General features: G+C 45.2%; 2 protein-coding genes across 2 annotated transcripts in view; both read left to right on the forward strand.

The window, feature by feature from the left end:
- Positions 1-21,357, forward strand: part of HK3 (hexokinase 3) — a 204,989-nt gene extending 183,632 nt beyond the window's left edge. Inside the window, exons 18-19 of the mRNA XM_075344649.1 lie at positions 3,112-3,345; positions 21,095-21,357. Coding sequence (XP_075200764.1) covers positions 3,112-3,345; positions 21,095-21,245 — 385 coding nt within the window. The 3' untranslated portion in view covers positions 21,246-21,357. The remainder of the gene's footprint in view (positions 1-3,111; positions 3,346-21,094) is intronic.
- Positions 11,927-14,031, forward strand: LOC142300924 (uncharacterized). Its single transcript, XM_075341932.1, has 6 exons — positions 11,927-12,017; positions 12,091-12,168; positions 12,248-12,325; positions 12,415-12,628; positions 12,709-12,865; positions 12,996-14,031. The coding sequence occupies exons 1-6, from the start codon at positions 11,976-11,978 to the stop codon at positions 14,029-14,031; spliced, it is 1,605 nt and encodes a 534-aa protein (XP_075198047.1). The 5' UTR covers positions 11,927-11,975.
- Positions 21,358-22,516: the final 1,159 nt, after the last annotated feature.

The following is a 22,516-nucleotide window of genomic DNA, read 5'->3' on the forward strand; positions in this document are numbered from 1 at the left end:
TGCTGTAGCAAAATCGTAGCGTGTAAAGCCCGCTTAACACAATTCAACAGACACCAAGAGTGCGGGCCCTGCTTGCAAGCTTACAGTTTCTTAGGAAATAGGGGAGACACTAAAGGGAAATGGTAAAAAGTGCTTATATTGTCTGGTTCAGCTATCGGGTATTCAAATAATGCTCTATGGAACGGTTAGCAGCCAGTATGTATAGAAGTACAGATACAGAGTGCATAGAGGCTGTGTAAACAGTTGATAAAAAGGAGCAGATTTGGACGAAAATTTTGTAAGGGCAAAACAAAAATAGCTAGATTGGTTATAGGGCAGTCTAAAGAAATGTGTTTAAGGTCACACATAAAACTGTGGATATTGTGAATTGCTCTTAATGATGCATTCCAGAGACGTGGTGCAACTTGCAAGATGTCTTGGAGATGGGAGTGAGAGGTTTGAATTATAGAGGATATTAGTCTTAGGTCATTAGTGGAATGGAGGGCACGAGTAGGGTGATAGACAGAGGACGGAGGAGAAGTAGGTTGGAGTCAAACTGTAGAAAGGTTTGTGCGTGAGAGAGATAAGTTTATATTGGACTCTGTAGCAGATGGGTAACCAGTGCAATTACTGGAACAGGGTAGAGGCACCAGTGTAGCGGTTGGAGAGGAATTTGATTTTGGCTTCTACATTCAGGATGGATTGGAGAGGGGAAAGTATAGTAGTAAGGAGGCAGATTAGTAGAGAGTAGCAATACTTGAGATGAGAATGAATAAGAATGATAGTAAGAGTTTTGCAGAGTCAACTGTAAAAAAAAGGTCGAATTTTAGAGATGTTTTAGAGGTGGAGGTGACATGAGCAACCAAGTACTGATGGTACTGAAAACAGAATCTACCAATGGTTTGTCCGAATAGGGGCAATGATTGGACATGATGGTCCCTAACTTTAGTAACTATAATTTTTGTAATAATCTTACATCTACCAATACTATTTTTATATATAGTCTAACAATAATGAGGAAATACCCTGCAGAAAGAAAATAATTAATCTAATATATAAAGCTGAGTGTATGTGTGTATGTATGTATGTATGTCCGCTAAAGGAATCCGCATCGTCGCATTTACAATCACAAAATTTTTCACAGATACTCCATGTGACTCAGGGAACGGCATAGACTATGTTTGGACGGGAAAATTTAATCCCATGCTTTACAGTTACTCTCCAAAAATCCTGCCTCCATTAAAGTCAATGGAGCTGCGAGCTATTAGAAGCTTCTTATACTAACAATTAATTTTGTTCCTATAGCAACCAATCACAGCTCCTATTAAAAACCTGTGTGAGGTAGTAAGATGCCAGTGGTGAGGTGGATAGAGAGATATAGAAAGAGACAGAGAGAGACAGACAGTCAAAGAGACAGACAAAGGCAGACAGACACAGACAGAGAGGAAAAGACACAGGCAGACAGGGAAAAAGGCAGACAAAAAAACAGAGACAGACAGGGAAAGAAACAGCCAGACAGAGAGACAGACAGAGACAGACAGACAGGGAAAAAGACAGCCAGACAGGGAAAGAGACAGGGAAAGAGACAGACAAGGAAAGAGGCAGACAGAGAGACAGACACAGACAGACAGGGAAAGACATAGGCAGACAGGGAAAGAGACAGGGAAAGAGACAGAGACAAAGAAAGAGACAGGGAAAGACACAGACTAGGAAAGAGACAGATGGGAAAGAGACAGACAAGGAAAGAGACAAGGAAAGAGACAGAGACAAGAAACTAAACAGGGAAAAAAACAGAAACAAGTAAAGAGACAGACAAGTAAAGAGACAGGCAAAGAGACAGAGACAAGTAAAGAGACAGAGAAAGAGACAGACAGATGGGGAAAGAGACAGACGGGGAAAGAGACAGACTTGGAAAGAGACAGACTTGGAACAAGACAGACCTGGAAAGAGACAGATGGGGAAAGAGACAGATGGGGAAAGAGACAGAGGAGGAAAGAGACAGAGGAGGAAAGAGACAGAGGAGGAAAGAGACAGAGGAGGAAAGAGACAGAGGGGGAAAGAGACAGAGGGGGAAAGAGACAGAGGGGGAAAGAGACAGAGGGGGAAAGAGACAGAGGGGGAAAGAGACAGAGGGGGAAAGAGACAGAGGGGGAACGAGACAGAGGGGGAACGAGACAGAGGGGGAACGAGACAGAGGGGGAACGAGACAGAGGGGGAACGAGACAGAGGGGGAACGAGACAGAGGGGGAACGAGACAGAGGGGGAACGAGACAGAGGGGGAACGAGACAGACGGGGAACGAGACAGACGGGGAACGAGACAAACGGGGAAATAGACAGACCCGTAACGAGACAAACGGGGAAATAGACAGACCCGTAACGAGACAGACTGGGAAAGAGACAGACAGAGAGAGACAGACAGACACAGACAGATACAGAGAAAGAGAGAGACACAGAGATAAAGACAGACAGAGAGACTGATACAGAGACAGACAGAGAAACTTATACAGACACACAGAGACAGACAGACAGAGGCAGACAGAAACTTGAAGAGAGACAGAGAGACAGTTACTATCCCAGCCAACGTCCGGGTACTACACCTAGTACATAATAATACGTGGAAATAACATAGGTAACATATAGTAAAACCAGTGTTAAAATTGAAAAAAGTTCTAACAGTAACATAAAATGCAAAATGGTAACATTGAAGCTACCACCACATTTCATAATTTCTTAAAAATGCTAGACCTATCATGTGACCACAGAGCAAAATTTTAGATGGTTGGCTATTACAGCAATGAACAGGTTAATGATACTGGTTTTTTTTCCTGTTTATTTTTAATCAAATTCTCTGCTCCTAGCTAAATAATTGTCACAAATTCCAGAAAATCCCTTAAAAACTAGCAAACACTCAATTTTGTGAATGTCTGTGTACCGTGATGTGTGTTTTTGTTTTTGATTGACTCTAAAATAAACCACAGAAATAATTTATTTTCTGTCATGCCATATTAACATATTTCTGATTAGTTTCCTTCTTTGAATTATGTCATGCTGAGATTGTTGATTTTCCGTGAATTGTGCCGGAGGTGATACAGACTTGTAGACATTTACATAGGCTTCTGTTTCCTCCTCAGTGATACCCTTGGTCTGCTGCAGGTTCGCTCCATTCTAGATGAGTTGGGTCTGAAGAGCACGTGTGACGATACAGTGCTAGTGAAGGAGGTTTGTACCATAGTGTCAAAAAGAGCAGCTCAACTATGTGCGTCTGGCATTGCTGCTGTTGTCGAGAAAATCAGAGAAAATCGGGGCCTTGAGCATCTCGGAATCACAGTAGGCGTGGATGGAACCTTGTACAAGCTGCATCCCCAGTAAGTAGATGGAAATATCAATTAAAACGAGGCTCAACCTTCCTAAGCCGTCTATATGGGCATGTCGGTAATAGAAAGGTGAATCAAATGAGACCTTGATATCTGTAGTCCAATGTCTTATACTAAAGAAATCCACATTTTTCTTAATATGCAGAAGAGCTATGAAGATTTATGTGTAGGACACAGATCTCCCTGAGAATTTGCTTGCAGAGCTTATTTTAAATGAACAATTAAGTTACCAATGTGAGACATATCTATTAGAGTTGAGTGAGTAGCTAACTATTGGTACTCGCTATACTCATAAGGGGTACTGTCTAATACTCGCGTATTTGTTCCAAATAGCGTGTGCATTGCAAGTCAATGCGGCAAAACTGGCAAAGTAATGAGTAACCCGAATGCTGCACTAATCGTGCGAGTAGCGAATAGTGCGGAATGTGGCTTAGGCTGCTTTCACACATCCGGTTTTAGCAGTGCGGCTAATTCCGGCTTTAAAACCTATGCAACGGATGCGGCGAAAAACCCGCATCCTTTGCATAAGTTTTTACATGCGGCCAGTCCGGTTTTTGCCGGTTGCGGCACGCTACTGAGCATGCGCAGTGCAAAAAAACGCATGCGGCGGCCGGATGCATTTTTTGCCGCATCGCGCCACATCCAGCGTCCATAGGCATGCATTGGAAAAAGCCGCATCGGCCGGATGCGGCCCAATACGTTTTTTTTTTGCCGGACAAAAAAACGCGCCAGGCAACGTTCCATCCGGCCGCCGCATGGGCTAAATATGCCGCATCCGGCAAAAACTGGACCGAACGCAAGGTCATGCGGCACAATCCGGCACTAATGAAAGTCTATGTGAAAAAAACGCAACCGGCGGCAAAAAAAAAAACGGTTGCGTTTTTTCTGCAAAGAGCCGGATTGTGCTGCACAGCAAAAACCGGATGTGTGAAAGCAGCCTTAGGCCGGCTTTACATCAGCGTTATTTTGCCGGAAAGCTGGATCCGGAACAAATACGTTTCAGCTCCATTCATTTAAAATGGAATCGTGGTCACAGGCGGTCACGTGCGACACACGTGACCGCATGTGACCGCATCTTGCCGCAATACCATTGTACATGAATGGAGCTGAAACGCATTTGTGCCGGATCCGGCTTTCCAGCAAAATAATGCTGATGTGAGAGTGGCCTTACTCGTTACTTTGCTAGTATTCCCTATTGACTTGCATGCACATGCTATTCGGAACAAATACACGAGTATTAGACAGTACTTGTTATGAGTATAGCGAGTACGAATAGCTAGGTACTCACTCAACTCTATTATCGATATTATCTATCTATCTATCTATCTATCTATCTATCTATATCAGGAGAGCAGACTGTCAGTCATTACATGTCTCACTCTGGTAATGCCATTTTCCATTTAAAATAAGCTCTGTTGGCAGATTCTTAGGGAGTGTCCGGCCCATAGATCATAACAGCTCATTTACATATTATGAAAAATGTGGATTTCTTTGGAATAAGACATCGGATCACATACTGTATAACAAATCATCATTTCAATCATCTTTCTATGACCTACTTGCCCATGTAGACAGCTCAATATAATTGACAGCCTTTTAATAATCGAACAGTTGAATTTAAAGGGAACATTTTAAACATTTCTTTTTAAATTAGCTTTTTATAATGTGTGTGCAATATATATTTTACAACATTTATTTTTACCGCCTTGTTGCAGGCCACTTAAAATTTTTTACTGGCCTTCCCCTTTTCACTGATCACTTGAGCCCACACACATTTTCTTTCCTGCTTAGCAGCCCAGTTGTTGGCTTTGCTGTGTAGACTTCAACAAAGTCAACAGAGGACAGGAAATATAGCGGCTCCATCAGGCCTGGTCTGGGGGTGTCTGTGGCCACAAATAGAATTGACTCTATGGACATATGCTTAAGCCATATGCAATTACCTGTAAGCCATTATCCCCATTATAATGGAGCATCGACTGTAAAATACAGGAGGCTTCTTTACATAACTGGGATGTACAATTACATTGATTTGCATTAAAGGGGTCCTTTGGTGAAAACATGTTATCACAGATCTACAGGTTATGTAGGTGATAACTTATTGATTAGTGGAATCCAACCACTGGAAACTGCACCGATTTGAAGAAAGGTGAACTTTTATCCCTGACAGGACACTTTTATCCCCATTATAAAATTAATCGTCAGGTAGGATGTGTGACCACAGCTCCACTCATCCTCTTTGCAGCTGGCAGAAAAAGCCAAGTGCAGTGCTCGGCAGCCACTGAGGGAATGAATGGATCAGGGGTCAAGTCATACATGAGCACAAGCCTAATGGGGATAAAAGTTGCACATTCTGCTGATCGGTGCAGGTGCCAGCAGTCGGACCTCCACCAATCAATAACTTATCACTTATCCTTAGGCCACATTTGCATGTTCAGTTTTTGGTCAGCATTTTACATCAGTATTTGTAAAGGCCCCGTTACACGCAACGACATATCTAACGAGATATCACTGGGGTCACGGAATTCTTGATGCACATCCGGCCTCGTTAGCGACGTCGTTGCGTGTAACACTTAAGAGCGACCGCTAACGATCCCAAATACTCACCACATCGTTGATTGTTGACACGTCGTTCATTTCCATAATATCGTTTCTTGTTCTGGACGCTGGTTGTTCGTTGTTCCTGAGGCAGCACACATCGCTACGTGTGACACCCCAGGAAAAATTAACAATAGCGTTCCTGCGTCCTCCGGCAACAAGGTGGGAGTGACCTTAATGTGGCTGCTCTCCGTCCCTCCGCTTAAATTGGTGTCCTACTGGGTGAGGTCGCTGTGACGCTGCACGAACCGCCTCCTTAATAAAGAGGTTGTTTGGCGGCCACAGTGACGTCGTTTGTAAGGTATGCTTGTGTGACGAATACCAGCGATATTGTTCGCAATGGGCAGCGATTTGCCGTGATGCACAAACAATGGGGGCGGGTGCTATCGCTAGCGACATCGCTAGCGATGTTGCTGCATGTAAAGCAGCCTTTAGGCAAAACCACGAGAAGAACAATCAGTGGAAAGTACAATAGAAACGTGGACCACGTCTGCATTTTTCACTCACTCCTGATTTTGGCTACAAATACTGAGGCAAAATACTAACCAAATGCTGAACATGTGAACGTGGCCTAAGAAGAGGTGATTAGTTGTTTTCAGCAGAGAACCTCTGTAAGACCATATTTGCTACTGTGTAATATTCACAGGACAGTGAGAGGTTAGAGGTCCAAGTATTTAATCTCTTGGAAATAAAGAATCTTCCCCTTATTGATACTGGGAGAGAAAAAGTGATCTCCAAACACAACACAATCCACTTTATCAAGACCAATAATACCACATATAATAAGGGACATATACTGTCCCACCATGACCAGACAACATATTATCATCACAAAAGGACTAAATAATACCCCATACAAAGGACAAATACCACCACACCATGACCAAACCACATATTACCACCACTTAGTGACTGAATAATACTACAAAGATATATTTTACTTGTAATACTACAATAATGATCATAAATAAAACCATAATTCTAGTAACGCTAATATTACCACTGGTGACATTATACACAGGAGATCTGTATATACTGTTAGTGTACAGGTAATACAGGGATTACCATTGACATTATACACAGGTGCTCTGTATATAGTGTACAGTGTTCAGTAATACAGGGTCACCGATGACATTATGAACAGGAGCTTTGTACAGTTAGGTCCAGAAATATTTGGACAGTGACACAAGTTTTGTTATTTTAGCTGTTTACAAAAACATGTTCAGAAATACAATTATATATATATAATATGGGCTGAAAGTGCACACTCCCAGCTGCAATATGAGAGTTTTCACATCCAAATCGAAGAAAGGGTTTAGGAATCATAGCTCTGTAATGCATAGCCTCCTCTTTTTCAAGGGACCAAAAGTAATTGGACAAGGGACTCTAAGGGCTACAATTAACTCTGAAGGCATCTCCCTCGTTAACCTGTAATCAATGAAGTAGTTAAAAGGTCTGGGGTTGATTACAGGTGTGTGGTTTTGCATTTGGAAGCTGTTGCTGTGACCAGACAACATGCGGTCTAAGGAACTCTCAATTGAGGTGAAGCAGAACATCCTGAGGCTGAAAAAAAAGAAAAAATCCATCAGAGAGATAGCAGACATGCTTGGAGTAGCAAAATCAACAGTCGGGTACATTCTGAGAAAAAGGAATTGACTGGTGAGCTTGGGAACTCAAAAAGGCCTGGGCGTCCACGGATGACAACAGTGGTGGATGATCGCCGCATACTTTCTTTGGTGAAGAAGAACACGTTCACAACATCAACTGAAGTCCAGAACACTCTCAGTGAAGTAGGTGTATCTGTCTCTAAGTCAACAGTAAAGAGAAGACTCCATGAAAGTAAATACAAAGGGTTCACATCTAGATGCAAACCATTCATCAATTCCAAATATAGACAGGCCAGAGTTAAATTTGCTGAAAAACACCTCATGAAGCCAGCTCAGTTCTGGAAAAGTATTCTATGGACAGATGAGACTAAGATCAACCTGTACCAGAATGATGGGAATAAAAAAGTTTGGAGAAGAAAGGGAACGGCACATGATCCAAGGCACACCACATCCTCTGTAAAACATGGTGGAGGCAACGTGATGGCATGGGCATGCATGGCTTTCAATGGCACTGGGTCACTTGTGTTTATTGATGACATAACAGCAGACAAGAGTAGCCGGATAAATTCTGAAGTGTACCAGGATATACTTTCAGCCCAGATTCAGCCAAATGCCGCAAAGTTGATCGGACGGCGCTTCATAGTACAGATGGACAATGACCCCAAGCATACAGCCAAAGCTACCCAGGAGTTCATGAGTGCAAAAAAGTGGAACATTCTGCAATGGCCAAGTCAATCACCAGATCTTAACCCAATTGAGCATGCATTTCACTTGCTCAAATCCAGACTTAAGCCGGAAAGACCCACAAACAAGCAAGACCTGAAGGCTGCGGCTGTAATGGCCTAGAAAAGCATTAAGAAGGAGGAAACCCAGCGTTTGGTGATGTCCATGGGTTCCAGACTTAAGGCAGTGATTGCCTCCAAAGGATTCGCAACAAAATATTGAAAATAAATTTTTTTTTTTTGGGTTTGGTTTATTTGTCCAATTACTTTTGACCTCCTAAAATGTGGAGTGTTTGTAAAGAAATGTGTACAATTCCTACAATTTCTATCAGATATTTTTGTTCAAACCTTCAAATTAAACGTTATAATCTGCACTTGAATTCTGTTGTAGAGATTTCATTTCAAATCCAATGTGGTGGCATGCAGAGCCCAACTCGCGAAAATTGTGTCACTGTCCAAATATTTCTGGACCTAACTGTATATAGTATATAGTGTGCTTGTACATGTAATACACTGACTTACCAGTGAAGTCTCTAGTTAAAGTAATTCATCCTCACTTTTCCTCTTCATCCAGTGCAGACCATTATCACTTCTTCCATCCAAAACTTGTCTCTCCAGAAAATTACACACAGTTATCTATAGCTGATTGCTTCCAGGGGACATTCCCAACTTTTTTCTAAACAACATCAGATGATGAAAAAAAGCGACAGTGCCGCCCTCCACAGTCCTCCCTCACTTTTGTTCCCCCCATGTAAGACAGTATCCTCAAAAGTAAAATATATTACAGCAGTCCCTGAATTGGCCCCTACAGTCATTATGTCCCCCACTTGCCACCACAACCCTATAATGTATGTTTCTCATTCTGGCCCTGATGTAGTAATTATGTTACCTATTCTGTCTATTTTTTAACAATGTCGTCCATCCTGTCCCGCTTACTTCATACTATCTCGGTTCCTGTCCCTTTTATTTAACAATGTCTCCCTTCCTAACCACCTGTATTTAATAATGTCTCCCATCCTGGCTCCCTTTATTTAATATTGTCTCCCATCCTGTCCCCTTTATTTATTAATGTCTCCTGTCCTGGCCCCCTATGCTACCCCATCCTGGACCCCTCTTTCCACTACTCTACCCATTCACAGAAGAAGGGGGATACTCTTCTTAACTCTCTTCTCAACTTTCTGTGCTCCACCGGATTTCTATTGTGGCTTCATATCTGGCACGGTCATTAAAAAGGCTACCAACCTATCAGAGCTGATGTCAATGTGTGGCGCATACCAGTGGCCTTAAAAGGCTTTTGGAGACTGCAATCATTAATGTGATTCCGATGCGCTCTGCACAGATGTCAGTGGGCAGCGCATAACAGTGACTTTCAATGGCCTCCAGACTTTGATAGGCAATCAGCCATTTTAACGCCACCTGTAAGCACCACGCGCTGAAGTGTTTGGCCTCTGATAGGCCCGTGTTCATTCTAATGGCCATGTTTACTGGTGGCCCCCTCTATATCTAGCATGGGGGCCCACCAGGGAATCATAGGGTTTCCCAATGGGTCTGATCAACGCTGGGCTCCATTGTCATTTTGGTGACCCGGATAAAAAGGGATAGCAACACTTTACATACAAATTTGGCATTTTATGTATTTCTTGCGTCATTCACTGGTGTGGGATTTGGATTGACTATTGCAGGGATCACATCTTGAGAGATATTGTTAGTCTATTGACGTTTCTGTGACCATTGACTCCCATTCACTGCAGATTCCATGAGACACACGCTACTGTGCTATCTTAGTAGGAGACGTGCATCTACAATATGGAAGTTTCCACAAAAAACGTGTAAACCTAAAAAGAATAATTGCACCTAGTTTTTAATTATCCCGCTCTTTTGCTAATTTGTGTACATCCAGGATGCTGCTGTAGCCTGATCCTTCAGTGAACTCCTATGACCTTCATCACCGTCTCTTCTTGCCGACCTTTAGGTTATACTTCTAAATATTGGAGTAGTAATTCGAGCCATGTAGTCATGCAAAGGGAGACTCTACGATCCCCAGTTCCTGTATGCGCACCACTGGGGATAGATTCTGTCGGCACTTACAGGCTTGGTCATATAGTTTTATATCTGAATATTCTGACTGTAATCCATCGTTTTCTGAAATGGGTTATTTATACTGCAATCCTTAGCCTGAATGTAAAACTGACATTTATATTACTGTGCTAGGAGCTTGGCTGGACTGTGAAACTAGAATTATTTAGCAGTCCTTTGAGAACAATGAGTCAACTCTCTATCTAGATGTTGTGACTTGTAGACTTGGAGTTCAGTTACTAAAAGTTGTACAGATCGCTGTTATTTTTTTATCCTTGCCATTTTAGAATGTACAGCGCCTTTGTTTTGAGAAACGAGCGTAATAACGTTTCCCAGGTCGTCTTAGGCTACTTTCACACATCAGTTTTTTGCCATCAGGTTCAATCCGGAAAAAAACGGGTAAAACGGATCCGGTACCGCATCCTTTTTTTCCCCATAGACTTGCATTGTTGCCGGATTGTACCGGATGGCTTTGCGTTGCATCCGTTTTTTTCCGGATGCGGCAAAATAATTGAATGCGGCGGCCGGATAGAACGTATCATGTAACGTTTTTTGTCCCCTTAAAAAAACCGCATTCTGCCGGATCCGGCGCAATACGGCATTGTATACAATGGGTGTCTATGCATGCCGGATCCGGCGCAATGCGGTTTAAACCGGATGCGGTGACCGCATCCGGTTTGGTAAACAGAGCATGCGCAAATTTTTTTTTTCATCATCACAAAACTTATAAAAGGATCCAGCACATTCTACACACTTCCTGCCGTTGGTTCCTGACTTCAACTTCTGCTGTCCTCCAGTCCAGTGCTCCAGGGAAGAGGTATGTCCACAGTACTGTCCACAGATCACTGCTGTGAGCTGCGTACATGTACTTAGACATTTTTTTTTCTTTTTTTGCAGGTGCAGTTTTGTTGGAAAATTTGAGGACAGCCAGTTCCTGTGTCCGTTTGCAGTCAGTGCGAATTTGGAGGACAGTGTTCCAGAGGTAATGTCCACAGTACTGTCCACAGATCACTGCTGTGAGCTGCGTACATGTACTTAGACATTTTTTTTTCTTTTTTTGCAGGTGCAGTTTTGTTGGAAAATTTGAGGACAGCCAGTTCCTGTGTCCGTTTGCAGTCAGTGCGAATTTGGAGGACAGTGTTCCAGAGGTAATGTCCACAGTACTGTCCACAGATCACTGCTGTGAGCTGCGTACATGTACTTAGACATTTTTTTTTCTTTTTTTGCAGGTGCAGTTTTGTTGGAAAATTTGAGGACAGCCAGTTCCTGTGTCCGTTTGCAGTCAGTGCGAATTTGGAGGACAGTGTTCCAGAGGTAATGTCCACAGTACTGTCCACAGATCACTGCTGTGAGCTGCGTACATGTACTTAGACATTTTTTTTTCTTTTTTTGCAGGTGTAGTTTTGTTGGAAAATTTGAGGACAGCCAGTTCCTGTGTCCGTTTGCAGTCAGTGCGAATTTGGAGGACAGTGTTCCAGAGGTAATGTCCACAGTACTGTCCACAGATCACTGCTGTGAGCTGCGTACATGTACTTAGACATTTTTTTTTCTTTTTTTGCAGGTGCAGTTTTGTTGGAAAAGTTTGGCCCATCAAGTTGGTGTGCGTGGCCTGTAATAAAATATGTCGTCTTCTGGTAGCCCGCCCTTCGGTTCACAAACTGAGGTATTTTTTTTTTTTTTTTTTTTTTTTTTTTAAAAAAACAAAAAAATATTTTAAATAAACGACATTTACACAGGTGGCCGAAACATCACAGGAGATGCTGCCAGAAGAGGACGGAAGGGGTGGAGAAATACACGGAGCGGGCGGTCAGAGTGTAAGTTTCATACAGGAATTGTTTACCACAGCACACCAAACACAAGTAAATAATGTTTTTTTTTTTTTATTCACTAAAGGCTTCAACTTCTAGGGCTCACGATAGAGCTCCCCCAAGACCGTCCCAGGGTCGTCGTCGAGGTGGCGGTGGTCATACTGTAAGTTTTTTTTTTTGGTTTTTTTTTTCATGTCAGTGTGATTTTTTGTCTATTTTTTTTTTTAATTTCTTTTTTCTTTCTTTGAACAGGCATCACAGCGTGCTCCCGATTCTGACGGTGAGGAGGCCGGATTTATCAACATCGACCTCCTCATCGATGAAGTTAGAGAGAGGGAGCCGCTGTGGAACATGGCTGACCGCCGCCACGCTGATACTATCGTAACCCGTCGACTCTGGGACGAGGTATGCCACGCAGCGGTAGAAGGTTGGGGGGAGCTCAATTCTCGTGGCCAGAAGAAACAGCGTAAGTATTCACAGTTCAGTAGGTTATGCTGCAGGATGTAATGTGTTGTATACTAACCACTTTGTGTTTTCCACTTTCAGGTGACAAACTACAAAAGCGGTGGCGGTCTATCAGGGATCGCTTCAAAAAGGAGTTAAATCAAGAGATGCAGGCCCCGAGTGGATCCGGAGGACGCAGATCGAAGTACCGTTACTTTAGAGCGTTGTCGTTCCTCCGGACAACTATGGTGTGCAGAAGGTAAATATTCCCCAAAATATGTACAAAGTACAATATTTTATGTCTGATTTTTTTTGCCTTTTTTTTTTTTTTCTGTGGCACTGTATAGCAATTAAATTAATTATTATTTTGTTTTTCCTCTTTTTACCAGCACCGTCTGCAGCACTCAGGAGCCTGCATCGAACCCGACAGGAGCAATCCCTGAACAGTCCGCCACTGGTGAACACACGCACAGACCCCACCCATCTGAACCTTCCCTTCCATCTACATCTGTCCCATCCACCTGCGCTGGAGCTTCCCGTGAGACTTCATTACCTGAAGCTGCTGGTGATGAGATAGCTTTTCCCCTACCCCACCCCTCTGACACTGCTGCCCTCAGTAGAACACCTTTGGGTTCTGGGCGTCAGCGTCATAGGGGTCAGGAAAAGAGCTATGCGCCCGAGTTCTTGCATCTAAATGCAGCCTTCCAGAACGCCATTCAATTATTATCAGAACAAAATCGTGCATCTTTTAGCTTCATAAATGCCAATATGGAAAAAAATACACACGAATTGTGCACGCGTCTGGACAGGCTGCATTTAGATGCAAGTAAATCACCCAATCATTGTTTTTTTCAAGCCGTACTAGAGCGCATGGAAAAGCTATCTCTTGACCAGCAGATGCATGTAATGCAAGCCACACGGCAGGCTCTGGCGCAGGTTGACTCCCAACCACCTCCACCCACCCCTCCTCCAGCACCTGCCCCCCCTCCAGCCATTGTCCCTACTCCCTCTGCTGCCCAGTACCAGCCTGCTGCCCAGTACCAGCCTGCTGCCCAGTACCAGCCTGCTGCCCAGTACCAGCCTGCGGCCCAGTACCAGCTCCCAACCACATCTGCCCCTACACTTCCTACCCACTACCACATCTCGCCTTCCACACCCGTCATGACCCCAACTCAAGCCACTAATTCACCCGCCACCTCTTCTGTCTCCCAATCCCTCCACTCCACCCCTCAATCCTTACCAAATCCCATCCCATCTCCTGGTTTCCCTCTTGGTTTCTCAACCACACCTTCACCTTCTGTTACTTCCCCACCACCACCACCAACACCACTTTCCACCCTCAATACTCCAACTGTGCGTGTGTTCCCACCTGTCAGCCCCTCCAGTACTATCTCCACCCCAAGCCCCAGATATACCAATTTATAACTTATGTTTGTAATAAAAATAAAAGTTTTTTGTTGAAAAGTATTTATTTGTTCTTGTTTTTTTTGGGGGTGAATATTATTTTGCAAGTTAAGTTAATAATAAGGTAATACAAAAACATAACATGTTGTAATTTGACGGTGAAAAAATTACAAATTTTTAAAGCGAGTGAAAGATTAAAATTAACAAAGTTAACAAGATATTTTTTAATTTATTTTTAACTATTTTTATTTGTTATAAAACTAAACAAAGATCTTACACCATTTGATCTTGCCAATCTACTCTACCTTCTGGGGACACAAAATAGTCAGCATATTTGTCACGGATTGTGGAACAGGCAACACTACTCCTAAATCCAGGACTGGTGTAGTCAGACAAAGTGGTGGATTCCAAACTCTGGTCATCCAAGGACAAAGGTTCCTTTGTTAAAACAAAATTGTGCAGTACCACACATGCTTTCACAATTTCATCCACAGTTTCAATGTTTAAATTAATGGCTGTTAACAACACTCGCCATTTGCTGGTTAGTATCCCAAAGGAGCATTCCACCATTCTTCTGGCTCTGGATAATCTGTAATTGTATATTTTTTGGGTTTGCGTCAATCCACGGCTTGCATATGGCTTCAATAGATGTTGGGAGAGTTGAAAGGCTTCGTCGGCCACAAAAACAAAGGGCATTGGGGGCTCACATGTGCCAGGAAGAGGTCTTGCAGGAGGGAAATCAAAAGTATTCCCATAGATTCGCCGCCCCATTGGGGACATTTTGAAGACCTGAGAGTCATTGGATCTCCCATATGCGCCAATGTCCACTGAGATGAATTTGTAGTCCGCATCCGTTATTGCCATTAGGACAATTGAGAAATACTTTTTATAATTGTAGTATTCTGACCCCGAAGCAGCTGGTTTCACAATTCTTATATGTTTGCCGTCCACTGAGCCAAGGCAATTTGGAAACTGACAAATGTTATAGTATTGTTCAGCAATTGCAAGCCATCTGTCCCTGGTGGGCTGGGGGATGAAATCATCATGGAGGCAATCCCACAAGGCTTGGCAAGTGTCTCTAATGATTCCCGAGATGGTGGAAATTCCTAGTCGAAACTGGTAGTGGAGGGATGAAAGCGACTCTCCAGTTGCAAGGAATCTGTAAAGGAAAGACAATAATTATAAAAAAATAATAGCAAACACATTACAGTTAAAAGTCAATTTACAGGAGGATACAATTTAAAAAAAAAAAACTTACCTAAGCGTAACCAGCAAACGCTCCTCGGGTGTTATAGAGAACCGGCTGTAGGTGTCCGTTTTACGGATGTTGTCCGCAACAAGGCCAAGGAGGACGTCAAAATTAATCACTGACATCCGGACATAGCTTGTGAATTTTTCATGGTTTCCACGGAGCTCCAGGTATAGGGTTGAAAACACCCCACGTGTCAGTCTCTGTGCAGTCAGGGGATGGATCCAAAAGCGTCGATGTCGCTGACGCCTCAGTCGCTGTCGCTCCTTTTCTCTGACGATGATAGCCAAGCGATTTGCCTCAAATATAAAATCTGCAGCGATCTTTGTGTAATTTGCAAGAATAGCATCCATGGTTTCTGCTTGCCTCTGTCTTCATTCTGTCATATATGCTTCAAAATACTGTATATATACTATATGTTCCCAATAGCCAATCAGAATACGGAACTCGTTAATTGTTTGTTTAGTGTTTAAAAAACGGATCCGTCAAAAAACGGACATAACGGATGCAAAACGGATGCAAACCGGACCCACCGGATCCGTTTTTTAACGGATCCGTCCTAAACGTATCCGCTAAAAAACGGATCCGGTGGGTCCGTTTTGCTCCGGTTTGCACAACAAAAACGGAAACGTTGGATACGGCAAAAAAAAGGACTGTGCCTGAATACAGAAAACTGATGTGTGAAAGTAGCCTTAAGGAAGCTCCTGTCCGTATTGTGAAATGCTACCAAATTCCTTTCTTTGATTAAATCTTAATGTTTTGAAAGTCTCCAGTGATATTACTCCTACGAAAAAAAAACCTCCTTTGGACATATTAGGCTTAAAGGGAAAATGTCATTAGAAAGCCACCCATTGTTTAAATGAGTTTTTTGTGTTTAAACATTATCAAAATTCATTAAAGTCAAAACATTTTATTTACTTTTTTTAGGTCACCATCTGTATTATCTTGCAATTTTTACAATGGGTACTAGACCTAATATTAGACTTCCCCATTCTGTTTTTTTCAGCAGCCCAAAGGGCCCTAAGCAGCTTAGGGTTAGGGTCTGGCCCTATTGAGTTGTATGCTCTGAGCAAAGGTCATTGTGTAGGGAAGATGAGGAGGTGAGATTTGACAATCACCTATTCTGAATGGTGGGTCCTGTTTTATCTATATTTATATAGGTGTGATGTATCCTTCATTGTAATCCTGTCTGTAAAGATAATGAGGCTAATGAAAAGTCTTCTGTAAAGAACTGGAAGTATGCATCTACAATTAAGGGTACTTTACACGCTGTGATATCGGTACCGATATCGCCAGGGCCAGATTAAGGTTGGTGGGGGCCCCTGGGCAGAAAATCTGGTGGGGGCCCCATAACGTTAACATTTTTAGCCATAACAGTAGAGCACGTGTCGCGGGCGGAGGAGGGGACACCGCGCTCTCCCACTGCTGCTCGGGTCCGGCTGCCGCGGCTGCTGCGGCCTGCTGCTGCTCGGTGGCTCGAGCGATGGGCCGGATCCCGGGGACTCTAGCGGCGCTCCTCGCCCGTGAGTGAAAGGGGATTTTGGGTGTGGGGATTGGTTATTGTCCGTGACGCCACCCACGGTTGTGGTGATTTGTTGACACCACCGCTGCTCTGTATGGGGATCCCGGGAAGGATGGTATGGAGCAGCCAGTTGTTGTGTTGCCCCTCCGTGGGTAGGGGTTGGTGATCCCGGGGCCCAGTGATTAGGTGGCTGATGCAGGGCTTGGTGGGGTGCAGGGACGCGGGGGAAGCGCTGTGCCTTGGGGCACTGTGGTACTCACCCAGCCTGAGATGATGACACAGTTCTCGGTAAAACACACGGCTGGAAAGACGGTTCCCACGGACGGCTGCACTTGCTTTCCCCAGTAGGTGACGGTGACGGTCCCTCTGTCCTGCACCTAAGTTGATGATGGTTGCGATGGGTTCCCACCGGTAACCCGCTCCCCGGCTTGGATATGGGCCGGAGGAGCCCTGCTTTGCCCGCAGGCGCTGGCCCTGAGAAACTGGTGCCCTGGAGGTGGCGGTGTTTCTCCGTAATGGTCGGACTGTTGCCTTCAATCGGGACTTGGTTGTTTGGAGACAGACGTCCCCTTCACTGACGGATTTGGCAAATTATGGCGACTCCTAGCCTTGCCGGGATCCGAAAGGCCCCTGCCCTGGTGCTGACTGTTCTTCGTATACTGCTCCAGACCGCCGGGCCACTACCCGTCCGCGGTCCTTCCAGCAACCTCCGAGCAGTCACCCCTGCGGACTATCACTGCCGTCTGCTGACCTTGCTGTAACTGTCCGGGCACACAGCCGGACCAACTTCAGGCTTTACAACTGTTACTTCAGCTTCTCTCTTTAGCTTCACTACTCCTTCCACTTCACTTCACTTTCCTCACTCAAGCTCTGCCTGAGCTAAACTCCACTCTAGCCCTCAGCTAGACTTCAACTGCCTGGTTCCTCCCGCGTCCAGGGCTGTGAACTCCTCGGTGGGCGGAGCCAACCGCCTGGCCCACCCCCTGGTGTGAACATCAGCCCCTGGAGGAAGGCAACAAGGATTTTGGTAGCCTTGGTGTTCCTAACTGGGGTGTAGGGTGTGGTGGTGTGATGACCTGTGACCCCTGGCTTGCCCAGGGCATCACACACGAACTGTAGCATTTAGATATAAATCCAATGAACATGTATCTTATCCTGTTCTGCCACATTCAGTTTTACAGTACTACAATGCAGACACAGTCCAGGATAACTCACAGCCATCACATAAACACAGAAAGTAGAGTTAAGGCTGCTTTACACATTTCAATTACATATGCGATCTCGTATGCGATCGCACGCGCCCCCATCGTATGTGCGGAACAGGCAATTTGTTGCCCGTGTCGCACAAACGATTAACCCCCGTCACAAGCACTTGCCTTCCAAACGACCTCGCTGTGGGCGGCGAACATCCTCTTCCTGAAGTGGGAGGGATGTTCGGCGTCACAGCGACGTCACACAGCGGCCGGCCAATAGAAGCGGAGGGGCGGAGATGAGCGGGACGTAAACATCCCGCCCACCTCCTTCCTTTCGCATTGCCGGCGGTACGCAGGTAACCTGTCTTCATCGTTCCCGGGGTGTCACACGGAGCGATGTATGCTGCCTCAAGAACGATGAACAACCAGACGTTCAATTTTTAGAAAATGAATGACGTGTATGCGACCAACGTTTTAACGCACAATCAGGGTGGCACGTACCTGTCACACACTACAATATCACTAACGATGCCGGATGTGCGTCACTTACGTGACCCCGCTGACACATCGTTAGATATATTGTAGCGTGTAAAGCTTTACTCACATATTTTTTATTGATCCCAATGTTAAGGCAGCCAGGGCCGGCTCCAGGTTTCTGTGGCCTCCGGGTGAAAGAGTCTCAGTGGACCCCATCCACACACAGACAAGCACACACACAGACAGGCATACGTACATATACATATTTGAAGACAAATTCAGAAAAATACATATAAACAGACAAATATATGCACGGTCATATACACTGACATACATGCAGACACAGACGCATTAGGGCTCGTGCGCACGTTGCGTAATTCCATGCATTTACGCTGCGTATAGCACTGCAGTGTAAATGCATGCGTCCTGCATCCCCTGCACAATCTATGTAGATTGTGCATGAGACGTGCGCACGTTGCTTTTATGAATGCAGCGATTTGGGTGCTAAAATGTTGACCCAAATCTGTGCGTTCATATAAGGAGCATGTCAATTATTCCGTGCGCTATGGATGCAGCTCCCACTCTGTCTATGGTGGGGGCAGCAGCCAGAGCACAGGAAATCGGCTTTTTTTGTACAGAAAAACTGCATCCATTACGCAGTGTTTCTGCAGCGATTTGACGCGCACATGTGCTGTCAAATCGCTGCAGAATATTCAGCAGTTACGTGCGCATGAGCCCTTACAGGTATTAATATGGGGGAAGTCGCCAGCAGCCTCACTCACCTCTCCCGCTTGTTTCCATCCAGCTCCTTCAGGACATTTGGCTGTGTTTCACGATGGCTGTCACTAACAGACAAGACTGCACACTGACAGCACTGCTGTATATACATCACAGGAGGGGCTGGGGGCTACAATATATACATTACAGGAGGGGCAGGGGGCATAGACGTTACTGGAGTGGCAAACAGCTCTGGTGGTGTACTCATTACTGGGATGGGTGACATAGCGCTCTGGGGAACCCATATAGTTCTGGGGGGGGGGGCCACACAGACTGCTATAATTCATATATACACACACAGTACTGTTTCTTACACACAGCTCTGACACACACACACACACAATACAATGCCCCCCCAATCACCCACTACACACACACACACACACACACAATACAATGCCCCCCCCTATCACCCCCTAGACACACACACACACACAATACAATGCACCCCCTATTACCCCTCCCCCCACACACAATACAATGCACCCCCCATTACCCCTCCCCCCACACACAATACAATGCACCCCTCATTACCCCTCCCCCCACACACACAATACAATGCACCCCTCATTACCTCTCCCCCCACACACAATACAATGCACCCCCCATTACCCCTCCCCCCCCACACACACACAATACAATGCACCCCCATTATCCCTCCCCCCACACACACACACAATACAATGCACCCCCATTACCCCTCCCCCACACACACACACACAATACAATGCACCTCCCCCATTACCCCTCCCCCCTCCCACACACACACACACACAATACAATGCACCTTACCTTCCCTGCGATGTCGATCTGGCTGGCGATCCGCCTCCTTTCTAAGGGGGCGGTTCATGTGGCGTCACAGCGACGTCACACGGCAGCCGTCGAATAGCACAGGAGGAGCGGAGATGAGTGTCCGGAACATGCCGCCCACCTCCTTCCTTCCTCATTGCCGGTGGACGCAGGTAAGGAGATGTTCATCGTTCCTGTGGTGTCACACACAGCGAACGAACGAACAACCAGCGTCCTGCAACAGCAACAATATTTGGAAAAGGAGCGACGTGTCAACGAGCAACGATTTTTCACTTTTTTGCGCTCGTTGATCGTCGCTCCTTGGTGTCACACGCTGCGTTGTCGCTAACGGCGCCGGATGTGCATCACTAACGACGTGACCCCGACGATATATCATTAGCGATGTTGCAGCGTGTAAAGCATCCTTTAGTCTTAGTGCCCACTGTGACGCTTACAAGATTTCAGATTTTTTCTTACAGTGATAAGGAAAATTGAAAACAAAACCATACTTTTATTAAATATATTTGAACATAAAAGCAGTGGGTCATTTTCTGATGACACTTTCCGTTTATGGGAACCCTCACACGAGTGTATGACTCAGACGAGTGCATACACTGTGAGAAAATCTCTTCGCACTCGGACCAATGTTATTTAATGAGGGAAAGCAGATGGTCAGCTTTTCTCTCATCCAGATTCTGGATGGGTGAAAAATCACAGCATGCTGTGATTGTAAGCAAGAGACGTGTCACTCATTCCCATACAAGTCTATGGGTGGGAGTGAAAAATTGGATTGCACTCAGATGACATCCGTGTGCAGTGCGATAATCTCATCAGTTGACAATGGAGGAGATAGGGAGATTAATTCTTCGTTCTCCTCTGCAGCGCCCGCCCTCTCCTCTGCAACTGTGATCTGATCGCAGGATCAGATCACAGTTGCATGACACAGCTCACGCTGGCAGTACAGTGGGATGCTCTCGCATCAGATGCCATATGATCGTGTACATCCAGCCTAAGTTGGTAAGTATGTTGTCCAATGATGAAATGGTGAGACTTATGTCTTTTTTTCTCCATTTATAGCTTTGCTGGAGTGGTTAAAACGACGGTGAAGATGCTGGCCCCAGAGTGTGAGGTTACGTTTCATCTCTCTGAAGATGGGTCTGGAAAAGGGGCAGCTCTAATTACTGCAGTGGCCTGTCGTGTTGCTGGTGCTGAGCCGCTGCCAGCGTGACCCAAGTACTGAGAAACCCAAATTGATGAACAATTGCACTTCTACTAATTAATAAGTGTTTGTCTTTTTAATGTTCTATTTATATACAATGGAAAAAATAAAGTATTTTTTATGGAGACGTTTTTCTGTAGTTTTTCCACTCCTTTTGAAAAAATATTTTTATTCAATGACTGCAATATGGCTTCATGTTGATGCTGAATACTTACCGCCAAAACAGAACTGGAGCACAACATAGGAAACGTTTCTGTGCATTACCATAATGACCCGTTTCCAATAGCTCAGAAACTACCAGAACACAATTTACCTAGCCAAAACTCCAAGAAGAAACTAGAGAGTGTAGATCACGGGGTGCAATAAGGACCTGTCTCTGGACGAGCATACCAATTAACAATCTTAGCTAAATATCTATCCTCTTTCTGTTGTGACGCCCCTGAACTATCAGGTCGTCACAGGGTACTGCATGCACTTTTCCCTTAGTGCAGTATTTGTGGCGCCCCTGACCTGGTCAGGCACCACTGAGTACTGCACCCATGCTGGGGACAGTACAATACAGGTAGTCCAGAAGGCTGACCGGGGTGTGGTACACAGGCGCATAGTGATCAGGTCTCACACATGTACCTATGAGAGGACCCCTGGGGATCCCAGGAGGGGGAAAAGCCTTCACCTCCACTGGAATAGTGGAGGGGGCCAAAAGCCTCCATCTCCTCTCAAGGGGTGTGGTAAGAGAGTCTGGTTGCTAGGTGGCGTAGGCAGGCACAAAAGGGAAAAGAGAAGGAGGAGTAAAGAGTCTGCAGCAGAGTGTGGAGGAGTGAGGAGCAGGAAAGTGAAGCTCTGACAGGAGCAGCAGTGAAGGTCCCAGATGTGAGCCGGTTCAGAGCAGAGTCCAGGGAGCTCCGAGGAGAGCTGACCCCTTCCCCTGGGCTGCTGTAGTCTGACAGCGTCCGCGCAGTGGCTACCGACGGGGGAGAACGGTCACCTAGGAGGGCTACCCGAAACCCATCTCCAGCTAGAGAGAGAGCACAGAGTGGGAAGTAAGGAGACTGCTAGGGAGAACCAGGCCCAAACGGGCGGCAGATCCCGAAGCGGAGATAGATCCAGCTTTCTTTTGCTAAACCTGCCGGTGTGGGGCTCTCAAAGCCCACGCCACAACACCACAAAAGCCGCAGCCACGTAGCCACAGTTAGGGCCCATAGGTCACAGGAGGCAAGCAGCTGGAGTGATCTGGTCCAGGCGACAAGCAAACGGCAAACGAAGGGGAGAGAGGCTGCAGC

This window comes from Anomaloglossus baeobatrachus, chromosome 4 (genome assembly GCF_048569485.1).
Source record: "Anomaloglossus baeobatrachus isolate aAnoBae1 chromosome 4, aAnoBae1.hap1, whole genome shotgun sequence".
Lineage (NCBI taxonomy): Eukaryota > Metazoa > Chordata > Amphibia > Anura > Aromobatidae > Anomaloglossus > Anomaloglossus baeobatrachus.

What these genes read in the sequence shown, in the direction of transcription:
- LOC142300924 (XM_075341932.1), top strand. Translation starts at nt 11,976, where the DNA reads ATGTCGTCTTCTGGTAGCCCGCCCTTCGGTTCACAAACTGAG. An exon ending in TCGTGGCCAGAAGAAACAGC is followed by an intron (nt 12,629 to 12,708) that starts GTAAGTATTCAC and finishes TTCCACTTTCAG; the next exon opens with GTGACAAACTACAAAAGCGG. An exon ending in ACAACTATGGTGTGCAGAAG is followed by an intron (nt 12,866 to 12,995) that starts GTAAATATTCCC and finishes TCTTTTTACCAG; the next exon opens with CACCGTCTGCAGCACTCAGG.